We start from the raw sequence: 14,902 nt of genomic DNA on the forward strand, positions 1-14,902 counted from the left end.
TGACAAATTAAATTCTTACAACTCATATAAGTTTATTTAGTTATTAATTGATTTAACTTATAAATTATTCAAATTGTTGTCTAAACTAGGGTTACCATATTTTATTTGGCAAAAACCGGGATATTTTTTTTTTATTGATTTTCTTATTATAGTATTATACCTACACTATAATTTGTAACACATATTATATAGATAACATTTATCATACTTGAATAAAGAAATACATAATAAAATTAAACATTTTTAATCTGTGTCCGATGTGTTCTCCGTGACTCCGTCAGCAGAAAAATCTGAGTTGACGAGTTGAGTGAGTTGTTTGATATTTAACTGAACTATGTATTTTTTCAAGCAATGTTCTCGAATGTTCAATCGACTCATATAATAGATAGTGCTTATCACTCGGTTTGAATCATAGAGTTTTGAATGAAAGAACAGGCTTTGATTACAGAATAGATAATAATATATTATCTAAATCTGTGGGCTTTGACGACCGGCCACCGAGTAAGGGCTAAACCATGATATAAACGAATGGCTCTTAGCAGGAAAAATTTTTTGTAGAATCCATGACGTCATATCTCATGAAACTGTGATAAGACGGACTATGATAACAATGATAACGAGAATATCAATGTTGTTTTTCAAACTTCAACTGAAAGTCTGAAATTTGAATTTGCTTTTACTTCACTTAAATCAAGTTCTATAAGTTTAAACTTTTACGAACAACATTATGTATTCCTGTGAAGTTTGCGAAGCAAAGTTTCAATCAATTTCAGGTTTTAACAAGCATATGAGGATTAAACATAAAGACTTAAAAAAACTAAAGTTATTAAACGTAACTTATACACATGCAATGATTGTAACGAAACTTTTGACTTAAAAAAGGTTTTGATTCAGCATGTCAAAAGCCATTTGATGAAAAATGTACAGCGTCAATCATTATGTTCGTTATGTCTGAAATCCTTTTCATCAATGTCTGGATTGATTGTTCATTTACAGAGTATACATAATGTAAATATTGAGACGAAATTGCTACATTTTGAAAATATAGAAGGTAAACTAATTTATTACTACATTGTTGGTGTTGTATGTATGTGCTCTGACTCAGTGAATACCATTATTGCTGGTAAATATCGTACTTGGTAATTTTGTTATTTGTGTCTAATATTGTTTAATTCTGCCTAGGATAACGATGTAACAGGAAACTGTCGATGACTGGATCAGTTTTATTTTTATAAATTATTCATTATGTGAGCGTTAAATTAAAGTAGGTAGATAAATATTCTGGGTACCTAATAAGTTAATTTTTTTTTACTTTATCATATTTTGAATCTGTATGTACTATTTACCAAGGCTGGGCAAATTAATGATTTTTATAACTGCAATTAATTAAAATCATTCAATATTTAAACTTGTTAATACCCATTTTTATAACCACTAAAACTTAAGAGGTAAGTTATTTTGATATAAATATGGGGAGAATATCTATTGGTCAGTTATACATTTTGGTTACAATTATAATATACAACTCTGACATAATATAATTTTCTTAACTTTATAAAGAACACTGTAGCTTGATATAAAATTTACCAACCAGTAACCATCAATTTTGGATATCATATTTGGTGTTACCTCGGAAGATTTTTTCTGAGCTGAAATAATTTGAATAATTTTAGAAGTTTTTTTTTTGGTTTTGCAATTTTAATTATCCTTTCAAAACTTTTATCTCTAACTAACGACAATAAGTAGACCACCTGCATACAACACCAACAATGTAGTAATAAATTAGTTTACCTATCTCCTCTTCATCGTTTAATATGTTCCGGAGTTCTCACCCTTTTTGGATTATCAGGATTATCTTTAGTTTCACTGTTCATTTTAAAAGAATTAATAATTTAATACAACATAAAATATGATTTAACAATAGGCAAACAATGGAAGAACTGAGAACTGACTGATTAAGATCAATAAAATAGTACTGCTCTTGCTAATTATAAATGATAATTGCTATTAAAATAGTCGTTACTCCCTATTTACTTATTTGCAGAGAGGTAATAGTATAGTAAAATACTTTAATATACCATTTTATAAAATAAAAATAGTATTATATAATATTATATTACAATTTACTATTTTGCTATTAATAAACATTTATTTTAATAGGTAGTATTATTATTTTTAATGGTTTGGTGGGGGATCGGACCAAACTTTAAATTATCGTATTTTCCCACCAAGATTGTATCATCTGGCAAGGTCATCAAGTTTCTGACTTTCAGTTGAAGTTTGAAAAACAAAACATTGATATTCTCGTTATCATTGTTATCATAGTCCGTCTTATCACAGTTTCATGAGATTTGACGTCATGGATTCTACAAAAAATTTTTCCTGCTAAGAGCCATTCGTTGATATAATTATATCATTTATATCATGGGCTAAACAGTTGTTTTGTTAACAGACAATACTACAATAGACATACTAACTAGTAAAGTAGTAACTGCTATAAGCCTATAAGTGTTAAATCTAACAAAGTACTCGTCAAATAGTAAAGTAATCTTGTTGCCGTCACCATCATTGCAGGATAAATTTTTTATTAAGTATTATTAGTATTGTTATTAATTGTTTAGTGGTACACATTAACTTCAGTGAAATGTACTCTAAAGTTGTTTGAACTATTATTTCTCCATCACCGTTTCTCAATTTTTTTTCGAAAATGAGTATTATATTTAATAGATTGAACAAGTCTGTTGCACATTACTTTAAGTTCACAGCATTATACTCAACTCAAACACATTTTGGTTTTCAAACAGTCGACCAAGCTGAAAAATCGAAAAAAGGTATTTTAAAATCTTTTATAAACGTGTTAATTCTCGCAACATCTATTTAGGTATAGTTATGAAAAAACATAAGATATTGCGTTATAAATGGAAAAAAATTCGTCGCAAACTTCGGAGACAACTCAAAGCAGTAAAACGAGAAGAACTCCTTCGACATAAAGAACAAGAACGTAAAAACTCTCCAACATATCACAAATGGCTAAAAAGTCAAGAAGAATCTGAAGAGTTTGAACAAAAGGAAAATGAACGGATTGCTAATATGCAATATACTAAATGGGTTGAAAGAGAGTGTGAAGCTATTGAAGAATGGAAATCAATACAGAAGAAGTTGGAAAAAATTAAACTAGAAAAAGCTCAAAAAGAATTATTAATTAAATTAGAGTGGGAAAGAGAACAGAAGAAAATTAAAGAAATAGAAGAAAATAAAAAAAAAGAAGAACAGCAACGAGAAGAAATAAATGCTAAATTTATTGAAGAAATTGAAATGTATATCAACAATTTGGGTCCGCTGCCTGAATCTATCAATGTTAGTACAAGTACAAGACCGGACCAACCACTGTGTCCTTTTTTTTCAAAAGTTGCTGCTTGTCGCTTCCGCGAAAATTGTTCAAGAAATCATATTCGACCAGGCATTAGTAATACATTGTTGATTCCTGGATTTTATAAAAATTTTGAATTGAACATGCGCTATGAACGTGAATTCGATATTGATATTGGTTTGGAATGTGATGAAAAAGAGGCATATGAAAAGTTTTATGAATTTTTTGAAGATATATTAGTTGAACTTAGAAGTTATGGACAAATAATTGAACTTAATGTTTGTAGAAATCAAGAAATACATCTTATGGGAAATGTTTATGTCCAATATAGAAGTAGACGACATTCTTTAAAAGCATATCGAAACTTATGTGGTCGTTTCTATGGTGGACGCAAGATAACTGCTGAATTCTGTACTATTCCTTCATGGTCTGAAGCGGTATGTGGTTTATTTTTTAGAAAAATGTGTCCAAAAGGCAAAAATTGTAATTATTTGCATTTATATAAAAATCCTGGTGGTAAATATCAATCAAAACCTCAAAGAAATCGAAATGAAAAATCAAGCCATAGTCATAGAGAAAATAAAAGTATTTCTAGTAAAAGAGACCAAGAACTTATTTCCAAAACAAATAAAGAAAGAAAAAACAGTACAAAAAGTGAGAAGAGATCAATAGATAATTCGTCTCGGAGAGAAACATTGAATACGCCTCAATGGGGAGATAACACTCCTGATCGCCAAAACAAAAGTTTTGTATCACTTAACTGGGATAGTGATGATGATTAAAAAGTTTCAAGTGATCTACAAAAATGTATCAATTTAAAATAGTTGGATAATAAAATAAGCATTACCTTGTGGCGTACAATTTTAGATTTGTAACTCTGTGGGGATTAAATAAAATCTTTTTGAATTATAAATAATATTAACTTAACTTTGAATAATTAAAAACATTAAATTGTATTAGGTATATTAAAATTAAGCTGATTTTACTTAAACATATTGTAATTTATGAGGTATATATAAATTTTATTCCTTGGTTTATGTGTGACTGAAGTATCAATAATTCGATTTTTAATTATAAATGCATCGAAATATAAATATATATTGTATGTTTGTTTTTTAACTATAATTTTAAATAAATGATAAATAGTTGATGTATGAAAACTCCATATACCTAAGTATGTATCTAAAACTAAAACTTTATTGGAGTTAATTTATTAGTTATAAGAAATTTCAACCAACTAATATAATCGAATCAACTGAAATATATTTTTGATAAAAATTTAATATAATAATAGTGCATTTTACTTGTTACCTAAACTTTAAAATAATATTTATTATAAATATTTTGAACCTAAATATATATTTATATTATAATTTGATTTTATACAAATAAATAGTTTAAGCAAATATTAGCAATGTTATAATTATTTTGTTACTTTAAAAATCATATAATGACATTTTTAGTGCATCAAGTTTTTAAAAGTGTTGCGGATTCATATGATGCTATGAATGATGTTATGAGCTGTGGTGTACATAGATTATGGAAAGACGAATTGATGAGAACATTGGATCCAAGTCCACGTACACGACTATTAGATGTTGCTGGTGGAACAGGTAGGTTATTTATGCAATACAAGATGGCTATTTTAATTTTCAATAAAGATAGCATTAATTAAAACCTGTTCAGTGGGTCTTCATGACCGTAATATTAAATAATGAGTATCTTATCTAGATGGTATCAATTTATGATCAATTGTTTAATTCAAAATAATTTTTAATATTTGGTCAAGTATTAAAAAAATAGTACTGTGCAGAACTTAGATTAAATAATTTCATACACAAAATATCAAAGTATAAATAGGTACCTACATAAAATTATGACGATGGTGAATACAAATTTAAACTCAAATCATTGTTTTAGGAGATATTGCTTTCAGATATTTAAAATATATATCAGATATGAAAGGAGATGGGCATGTGACAATTGCTGACATTAATGGTTCAATGCTGGAGGAAGGAAAAAAAAGGGCATTAAATTTGGAGTTAAATCAAGACAATGTCTCGTGGATAGAATGTGATGCAGAGAACTTACCAATGGAATCAGATTCTTATTCTGCTTATACAATAGCATTTGGTATTCGAAACGTAACACACATCGATAAAGCTTTAGATGAAGCCTACAGAGTACTTGAACCCGGAGGTAGATTTCTATGTCTAGAATTTAGCCAAGTCAATCCAGCAGCTTTAAGATGGTTTGATATTCCTTTTTTGGACTTTTATATAACAATTTAAAAGTATTTTTTCTGAAGGTTCTACGATCAATATTCATTCAACGTAATCCCTGTTATGGGCCATATAGTTGCTGGTCAGTGGAAACCTTACCAATACTTAGTGGAAAGCATTAGGAAATTTCCATGTCAGGTAAATATATATGAATACCACTTTAAAGTTGTAGTATAGGTTAATTTACTGAACTAGATTGAGCCCAGTTTTTACTCTATACATTGTTTAAATTTGTAGACCACCCTCTTGGTTTGTATTATTAGCTTCATAAAATTGATAATATAATTCATCAATAAAGTAGTAAAATAAGGGCATATTATTAAAATTCTGTGACTAATTAAATAATGACTAAGTCTTTGATTTTGATGTGAAATGGTTCTGGATTTAAAACATAATTCATATCATTGTATTATTCACTAAAATTTGATATTTTTTTTTAGGAAGATTTCAAATATATGATTGAGTCAGCAGGCTTCAGATGTGTCAGTTACACAAACTTAACATTTGGTGTTGTAGCAATTCACTCAGGGTTCAAATTATAAAACTTACAATCAATTCAAATCAAAAACAATATTGAAATAATTAATTATGATACTATAATTAAGTGAGAATATAGAACTGTTAATTTAAAATTTTATTTTAGAATTTATTAATCATCAATGTTAAGACGCTACTTGAAACATTCTTGTTTACACCAGTCAAAGAACACAAAATAAATTTTTATATATCTATGTTGCAAAAAAAAAAAAAATATAAATAAACCAATTATTTAAAAAAAATCTATCAAAGATCTATAAGTATCATAAACATATTAATAAAAAAAAAATTATACATAAGTAAACAATAACAACATAATCCACTTTTAACTGTTATCTATGTCGGTGACGTGTTCTCATTCCATTGAAAATAATGTTATATTATTATCATTGTAATGTTGGACTGCATATAATTTACAAGACATTTAAAAACTGTTAATTTGGTTACAAAAGTTTTCTTAATATTATGAACATACATGCAATCCAACATAATCTAAGTAACTATTTAAATTATACACGATACAGTCCCAAATTTCATTAACATATTTGCTTTTTAATGGACTAGAAATAATTACAATAATAATATAGTTGAGGACATGAAAATACTAATAAAATATTTGTTTACTGTGTAGTTAACATATTTTTAATAAAATAGTAATGCAAGAATGAGAGTAGCCTGTTAAGGAGGGAGTTAAAAACGGCGAGGGGAATAAAAAGAGTATAAGCCACAGTTGATGATGGCACACTCATATATATATATATATATATATATAATATATATTAAAAGCTACTCGCACATTTTAGTTTAGAAAAAAATAATAATAAAAATAGTTAGTAATGAGAAAAATTGTCAAGCCCTTCCAATAGATATAGTCATTTAACTCTTATAAATAATATTTTTAAAAATGCACAGGGAATGTTATAATATTGTATAATTTTGGTAATCAAAAATTTAGAAAAAAAAATAAAACGAATGGCTAATGCTCATAAAAATATTTATTTTTGTAAGAGTAGGTGGTGAAATATTTGTTTTATTTTTTAATTAATTTTTGCATATTGGAAGGGGACATGTGCAATAATCAATTAAAAGTTTAACCGCTCTTGAATAGCAATATGGCCACCTGGCCCAGATAGAAGTATATGAAGTGCCTCGTTTCATGTGTAACATAACTTCCAAAATTGCGACCAACAATACAATGCCAAGTTGGATTATATTTTTTGTCGAATTCTTTCTTTATATATGCAGCAATGTCCTATTTAAACAAGAAAGTTTATTTTTATTAAGAAATTACAACCAATTTACTTAATAAGGAGAAAATGCATAAATTAAAATTTAACTTCAAAACTCATTCTTACATATTTCAATAATGAATATTATGTTTTATCTTAAAATATTTGAATAAAATTTTAAATTTGTAAGAAATTAGAACTCATTAGCTTGACAATGAATTCAAATATATATAAATTGAATCAGCAGACTATCATTTAAAAACATAGTATTTGCTATTGGATAAGACATGAAACAATTATCACGACTTTTATACTTAAAATTTAACCTAGTAAACAATTCTTCAATATTTTTTTCAATCTGGTAAGTATAATAATTAACCTTGTGAGACTAAATTAACTGTATATTTATAAATTCTAATAAGATATCAAAATCATTACAATGTTTAACAGAAGTCTCATAAATTCAACATGAAATCACTACTACTAATCCACTATTTTAAGTAAAAATAAAAAAAAAAACATATTTTTTAATATATAAAATAATCTTATAAATAAATTAACTACCTAAATATATCAGCAATGTTAATAGAGTTCACAAAGTTGCAGTAAAAATTATTAAGATTTAAAAAAAAGGTAAGAAATAAAAATAGTTTATTATATTAAATATATTTGATTATTTGTTTAACGTTGGATCAGTATATTTTAGTGAATCTAACTTTAATATTTTATATTATACAAAGATAAATGTGTAGCAGATATTATTGACTAATGCCAATAACTCGGCCAATAATCACAAAAAACTTTGATTAGTAATTTTTGATTTCAGCTAACTGAATAGGTACCTAAATAAAAATTAAAAAAACAAGCAAATTTAACTTACAGTTAACTAACAGCTTCACTTTAGGGAGTGAAGAATTGATATATATTTATTATTTAAATTAATTAAAATATATATGTTATTTTTGAAAGCTAAGCAAATAATTATTATTTAGATACCTAAAATAAATAGTTAAATACAATCAATTTGTTCTACATATTAATAATTATAATGAGAATTAATTAGTAAAAACTACCTATAGAATTATTTCTCACAGAAAATTAAAATTAAAGAAATTTCAACAAATAATTTACATTATATTTTTCATGAAATTTTACCTTTTCAATATTGTACTTTTCCAGTGCTTGGGTAGCACAATCAACAGCATCTTGCTGCATCTCTTCAGACATATCAGCGTTTTTAATCACTGCTTTGCGATCAGACATCTTCAGTATGAATTAGAAATCAACTGGAAAAATATTAAAGATTCAGAAGTCATAAAAATTGTCAAAACGATGTGATTTTTATTATATTTTTTAGTTACAACAAAAATTAGTTAACAAAATCGAATTGGTTATTAAGAACGTTAAACAATACATTACCTGTAAACGAAAAATTCAAGGAACTAATAGTTGCTTTCGAGCTAATTTGATGCGCTAAATCCAACACCTAAATATTACACAGTTTGGATACAATAACTCCCAAATTCCGCCGATAAAATGAATGTCGGAAAAATAATGTTAACAACTCTGTTTGAGCAGAAATCTAGGCTCTCATTGGCCGGGAAACGGCGGTTTCTATCAGCCTTTCTACTATCGTCGAACCATCGACCCAGCGAATCGATAAAGTTTTTTATCTTCCATGACGCCTCCAAAAAGCAAAATCACCATTCTTCTATGTAATATCAGCTATTATTATTATTATGGAACTCATGACAAAAAACACTAATTTCAAGTTAGTACTTGGTAACATGTATTATTTGTAACGATTTTTTTGTAAAATTAGCACGAAATAAGTAGATATTAGGCCAGTTGACTGTAGAGTGTAGAGTAGTTATCCATTTTTATATTAAATGCAATTATACAAATTTAAATTAGTGAACTTATATTTATGTCTACTATACATAATTAATCTAATGTTTGTTTATAGTTATCTCGTAGAAGGATTAAATCATTCATAAGATGTAAATTATGGCAATAAATCCATTGGTACTTTTACTGGCAAATAAAATATCCAACAAAAAGAAATTGAATATCCGTGGATTTCAAGTCATTTTAACGACATAATATTATAAAGAATGTACGATAATTAATATTCCCTATTGATGTTAAAATTATCACTCCCCTGTATGGACGTAATATACAGTGTATATAACATATACGTTGACGTTACTCTACAGTCTACTGTATTGTTTTTATCGATTAAACAAAGATGACGCATTATCTACATTCCAAAGTTAAAACAATAATTTTAATTATATTTTTTGAAGATAAAAACGTAAATGCCCCAATGAGAATGGGTATTGGGTAATCCAGCAGGCTAGTCGAAACGTTGAACGATTAAAATATCGAAGGCGATTACGCGCGCCTACGTAATATCACTGTAAACATCGATGTTAAAATATCGCCGACGATCGATGTCGATGACTTATTGACTTCTCGAATAGTCGAGTACTCGAGTAGTCGAGTGTAATAATTATATAGATAATATTATATTAATTAAAATTGAAGTCTAAAGTCTGTGTGTAAAATATAATAAATTATTGTTTGTTGTACTCATAACTGATACTATTGTCTATTATGCTTATAAACCATAGTGAATTGCCATTGTTGCTGCGTAACTGTTTTCGGGAAATTCACTCAATTTATTAGCCAGCTTGCCAGCTTGGCTTTCTCAACATAATCTCTATAAGCGCAGCTCGCCGCGCACGCTCACTTACGCATCGCCAACGCCAAGTGCCGACTGCTGCAGTGCTGAGATATTGTTAACGTTAAGTGTCAATATTCTCTATCGTCTTCATACAGGCGTTATAATTATTTTTAAAGTCGTTTATTACACTAATACATTCAACCGCGTTTAACCGATACCGGTACTTTTTTTTATCTATTAAATCGTACAAGATATACCTCAGCCTGCTCGGGAAAATGTCCAACAACGACTGTAGAATTTACGTGGGAAACCTGCCGCCTGACATACGCACGAAAGACATACAAGATTTGTTCTACAAATTTGGTAAAGTGTTGTTTGTCGATTTGAAAAATCAGAGAGGTCCACCTTTTGCCTTTGTCGAATTCGACGATCCTAGGTAATATTTCATTGAACGAATTAAAATATTTATGCTACAACGAATTATGTACGTTTATTATTGTTATCATGAACACACATTTGAATCACTCTACTATGTAAAAATGATGGTGTATTTCCACTTGTATCATTATTATTGTATTTAATTCAAAACAAATAAGTACCTATTAGTTATTTTCATGTTTCAAATTTCATGTTTTCAGTTTTTATAGTTATTGTGCTTGTAGTGTATCATTTCATAATGCTTTGGATTTTAAATGAAATACAATAATTTTGTCTAACAAATTTCTGTATTAAATTCTTAAGTCAAGAATTAAGCTTATCTACTTACTTATTCTTGCTACTTATTTATATTTCATCTTGTATGTAGGTACCTTTAACTTTCAGAAAATGAGTCAATTTTTTATGATATTAAAGACGTATCAAGAGATTTGATTGTATAGATCGGTTCAGGCCTCACTTTTTTTTGAAAAAAATGTATTGATAAAGCATAATACGATAAGAATTTTGAAAACATGTTCAATTTAATATCATAACAAATTTAAATTTTTTTACACAATTGATCATTTTTACTACTTTTTAGAAATTAATTTGCCCAATAAGTACATTTTTATGTTTAATTCCTCCTGCACTCCTTACCTTTTGAACTAATTAACTTACTGGGTATATAATTTATACGATGCTGCTCTCATATGTGGACTACCCAATGCATGTGGTCTACCTTCATAAATGTAGACCGCATATTGTAGCAGAAAATAAATAAAAATAAGTATACGTAAACACATACATCCACTAAAAGATAAAATAAAATTGGTCATAAAATTTTCTGATATATGTCATATCTTGTATTTTCCAACCATGTTAATTGCTATTAAAAGATAAAATTGTTGATATACCTAACTTACCTACAATAACTGTGCAATATTATAACGAATTTAATAAGTCTATTAACTAGTTACGTATTGGTCGTCGATTATGTTCTACTTTGTTCATATTTTGTGTCCGTTTTGTATATTGTGTGCATTATGCAACTAAAAAATTCTTATTTCACTGTCGCAGAGAGTGAAGAGTATGCCACTGCGTTTTTAAGGGAGCATGGTTTATTAGATACTGTCAAAGAATCATTGCTATGATGTCATATGAAAATATAAACATGGCGTATTACAATATAATGCGATCTACGTCTTACAAGGTAGATCGCATACGTGAATAGAAATATGTTGGTAGTCTGCATATAAAAGTAGCACCGTTTATACTGGTCTATTTTTATTTGGAATCGAGTTTGGAATGGTATACATACATAATATTATAGTTAGTACTACCAATGTTTGGTTTTGTGCTTTGTTATGGATGATTATAACTACAGCTTTTAAGGATTATTGAAAAGTAAATTGTAAAGACTATTATAAGTACCTGATATTATTTTGATAATTTTTAATTGTTCTTATTTATGAATTTTAATATTTTAATTAGAGATGCAGAAGATGCAGTCCATGCTAGAGATGGTTATGATTATGATGGCTACAGATTACGTGTAGAGTTTCCACGTGGAAATGGTCCACATAGAAGTGGTGGTGGTGGCAGTAGTAGTGGTGGTGGAAGTTACAATAGAGGAGGTGCTAGTGGTGGAAGTGGAAGAAGCCGGGGTCCTCCAGCTAGGCGCTCTCAGTATAGAGTACTTGTTACTGGTAAGTTTTTAATTTTGATTTATTACACAAGTTATCCTCTGAAATTATAATGTCATTAAATTTTCTCTAAATATATTGAATATTTAAAGTAAAAAAACCTGAAAATATTATTATCAAGTATTCCTTAGCATTTAATGATGATGTTACACAACTATTTTCAATTTATTATTTATTTTGCAAAATAAAACTGCAAACCTTTATTAATTTTTCTTGAATTTGATAGTACTTTTATAATATTAATACTGAGTTGCATGAACAATCATTAAACATTGAATCAATAGTGAAATAACAGTTTCTTAAATAAGTTAAAATGACCCATTATGTAATTGGTTTACAGTTCATTAAACCATTAAATTGTTCATGAATTTAAAAATCCAAAATATCCAAAAAAAATTACCCAATGATAACAAAAATAAAATTTTCAACAAATTATTAACTATTATTTATTATATATATGTAATACAAAAAACCTAAATAATTATTTTGGAATGAATACCAATTCAAAATTTCAAAATGTAATTAAATTTTTTTTAAATAGGTATTCAAATTGTATGCAAAAGTAAAAGAAACATGCAATTCATAGTCATTTTTACAAAATATGCAAAATTTGAAAATTGATTGTAGGTTACATATTATAAAACAGGGGTGACCACAATGAGGTTTGCGAGCCTCATGCGGCTTCCAAGTGAGTCTAGTGTGGCTCTTGACACCAAACTTAGAGTAAAATTAATTCATAAAATATATAAAGCACTTCTCAATAGTAAAACTCCTAAAATCCCATTTCTTAATGTATACCCGCCCAAAAAATAATGCTCTGTGTAGTGTAAAAAAACAAATTTTCCTCTATCTGCTATAAAATTAAAAATGTGTTTTTATTTTATAAACATACTTACCTATCTTGACAATTTGACTTATTTCGAAATAGCTTCATATATTTGCAGCTCCTAAAATTAGATTAGTGGCCACCCCTGTTATAATATTCACATTTTTATTCAAAATTATTCTGAGTGAAATGTAGAAAAATAACCATTTGCATAAAATCTTGGCCGCCTTACTTGTTGAGTTACATTATTTATTAATTTTAAAATATGTTATGTAAACATTTAGGATTACCTGCGTCAGGAAGTTGGCAAGATTTAAAAGATCATATGCGTGAAGCAGGAGATGTGTGTTATGCAGATGTATACAAAGATGGATCTGGTGTAGTTGAGTTTTTACGTTATGACGATATGAAATATGCTGTTCGTAAGCTTGATGACTCAAGATTCAGGTCTCACGAGGTTTGTTCAATAATTATTGCTTTAACTATTTTCATATGTTTGGTGAAGTAAAATACTCTGACCATGATTTATATCTTAATACGTTTGCCACAGATCATAATTCGATTAACATATAAATGTTATCCAAAAATATTTTAATTTTACCTTGGTGGATGATCTTCGTGGACATTGTAACAGTACCCCAAAATGTGCAGAAAATCTATTTGTTTTTATTTTTTGTGTGTCACACTATTGACATATGACTTGCAATTTGCATACATATTAATTAATATTTATAGGTAGCTCTGTTGAAAAAATAAATATTTAATTGTAATGCTGACTGAATTTGTGTCATCCACAGTGAACATGTTCAAAAAATAAAACACTAATTGTATTGATTTTTTATTATAATAAATAGAGTATTCAGTGGCATAGCCAGGATTACGAACAAGGCAAAGGGAATAAAGTATAAATTAAACTAAGTTTTTTATGTAATAATATAATAGCATATTTTTTAAATGAAAAATAAGGTCAATAATGGGCCCCAAAATTATTGGGTGGGAGTATTATATTTATGAATTTAGTTGATACAAATTTATTCTGTAGAATATCTCATATGTTTAAATACATAAATAAATAAATATTGTTTTATAATTTTGTTTTTGATTAGGGTGAAGTAACATATATTAGAGTAAAAGATGATTATGGTGGTGGAAGCAGTCGTCGCAGTCGTGATTATAATAGTCGCAGTCGTAGTCGCTCAGCTAGCTATTCACCTAGAGATCGTGGAACACCAACATATTCACCTGTTAGAAAAAGTCGTAGTTATTCAAGATCTCGTTCCCGTTCATAATATTGAGGATAACCAAATGGTAAAGCATGCTACACTACATAATTGACCCTCATTCCATTATTATAGTGTTTTTTATTTTTATTTTTATTTTTTTTTATTAGAAACATTTTTTTTTTTTTTTTTTGATATATTTTAATACGAGGGTTAAACTAAGTTATAAGTGTTTTGTCATTTTTTATTACACTAATATTGTAGCTGATTATAACTGGATTGAAAATTTGACACAAATAAAGGACACATAGCATTAATTACAAAGGATATATAATTGATTTTATTTGCCACCTATTGTCGTCAAAATTGGAAAATGTATGCTCATCAAATGGATTAAAATTAGAAAATGTTATTTTACCATGAAAAACAAAGTGGACCATTATTATGAGTTACTAACTTCTTTTAAGGAGAATAAGACATATGGTAACTATTGTGGATAATAACATTTGTATTATTTGTTATTTACTGAATTATATGGAATTGGTTATTTTTGTCTCACATGATGGATGCTAAGTGCATGAATGTTAAGGAAATTACCTTACTTAGGAATACAGTGCATACAACACACATTT

At 27.7% G+C, this 14,902-nt stretch overlaps 4 protein-coding genes across 4 annotated transcripts; 3 read left to right on the plus strand and 1 right to left on the minus strand.

Annotated features, from left to right (window-relative positions):
- Positions 1-2,455: 2,455 nt before the first annotated feature.
- Coq5 (ubiquinone biosynthesis protein COQ3, mitochondrial) lies at positions 2,456-6,284 on the plus strand. The gene is made up of 5 exons (XM_015524776.2): positions 2,456-2,831; positions 4,834-4,983; positions 5,291-5,621; positions 5,679-5,790; positions 6,093-6,284. The coding sequence occupies exons 1-5, from the start codon at positions 2,708-2,710 to the stop codon at positions 6,192-6,194; spliced, it is 819 nt and encodes a 272-aa protein (XP_015380262.1). The 5' UTR covers positions 2,456-2,707; the 3' UTR covers positions 6,195-6,284.
- LOC107173989 (uncharacterized) lies at positions 2,838-4,778 on the plus strand. Its single transcript, XM_015524775.2, has one exon. The coding sequence runs from the start codon at positions 2,890-2,892 to the stop codon at positions 4,150-4,152; it is 1,263 nt and encodes a 420-aa protein (XP_015380261.2). The 5' UTR covers positions 2,838-2,889; the 3' UTR covers positions 4,153-4,778.
- LOC107173988 (dynein light chain 1, cytoplasmic) lies at positions 6,278-8,998 on the minus strand. The gene is made up of 3 exons (XM_015524773.2): positions 8,838-8,998; positions 8,574-8,704; positions 6,278-7,441 (listed from the first exon to the last, which is right to left on the minus strand). The coding sequence occupies exons 2-3, from the start codon at positions 8,679-8,681 to the stop codon at positions 7,280-7,282; spliced, it is 270 nt and encodes an 89-aa protein (XP_015380259.1). The 5' UTR covers positions 8,682-8,704; positions 8,838-8,998; the 3' UTR covers positions 6,278-7,279.
- A 909-nt stretch (positions 8,999-9,907) lies between these two features.
- SF2 (splicing factor 2) lies at positions 9,908-14,594 on the plus strand. Its single transcript, XM_015524777.2, has 4 exons — positions 9,908-10,540; positions 12,013-12,227; positions 13,335-13,507; positions 14,157-14,594. The coding sequence occupies exons 1-4, from the start codon at positions 10,380-10,382 to the stop codon at positions 14,337-14,339; spliced, it is 732 nt and encodes a 243-aa protein (XP_015380263.1). The 5' UTR covers positions 9,908-10,379; the 3' UTR covers positions 14,340-14,594.
- Positions 14,595-14,902: the final 308 nt, after the last annotated feature.

This window comes from Diuraphis noxia, unplaced genomic scaffold (assembly GCF_037042655.1).
Source record: "Diuraphis noxia isolate RWA-SAM2 unplaced genomic scaffold, SU_Dnox_SAM2 contig0004, whole genome shotgun sequence".
Taxonomy (NCBI): Eukaryota; Metazoa; Arthropoda; class Insecta; order Hemiptera; family Aphididae; genus Diuraphis; species Diuraphis noxia.

Excerpts from the sequence above, each read along its gene's own strand:
- Coq5 (XM_015524776.2), top strand. The coding sequence starts at position 2,708 with ATGAGTATTATATTTAATAGATTGAACAAGTCTGTTGCACATTACTTT. Across the intron at positions 4,984-5,290 it reads AGATGTTGCTGGTGGAACAG|GAGATATTGCTTTCAGATAT; the intron begins GTAGGTTATTTA and ends TCATTGTTTTAG. Across the intron at positions 5,622-5,678 it reads AATCCAGCAGCTTTAAGATG|GTTCTACGATCAATATTCAT; the intron begins GTTTGATATTCC and ends TTTTTTCTGAAG.
- LOC107173989 (XM_015524775.2), top strand. The coding sequence starts at position 2,890 with ATGAAAAAACATAAGATATTGCGTTATAAATGGAAAAAAATTCGTCGC.
- LOC107173988 (XM_015524773.2), bottom strand. The coding sequence starts at position 8,681 with ATGTCTGATCGCAAAGCAGTGATTAAAAACGCTGATATGTCTGAAGAG. Across the intron at positions 7,442-8,573 it reads AAAAGTACAATATTGAAAAG|GACATTGCTGCATATATAAA; the intron begins GTAAAATTTCAT and ends TTGTTTAAATAG.
- SF2 (XM_015524777.2), top strand. The coding sequence starts at position 10,380 with ATGTCCAACAACGACTGTAGAATTTACGTGGGAAACCTGCCGCCTGAC. Across the intron at positions 10,541-12,012 it reads GTCGAATTCGACGATCCTAG|AGATGCAGAAGATGCAGTCC; the intron begins GTAATATTTCAT and ends TATTTTAATTAG. Across the intron at positions 12,228-13,334 it reads GTATAGAGTACTTGTTACTG|GATTACCTGCGTCAGGAAGT; the intron begins GTAAGTTTTTAA and ends GTAAACATTTAG.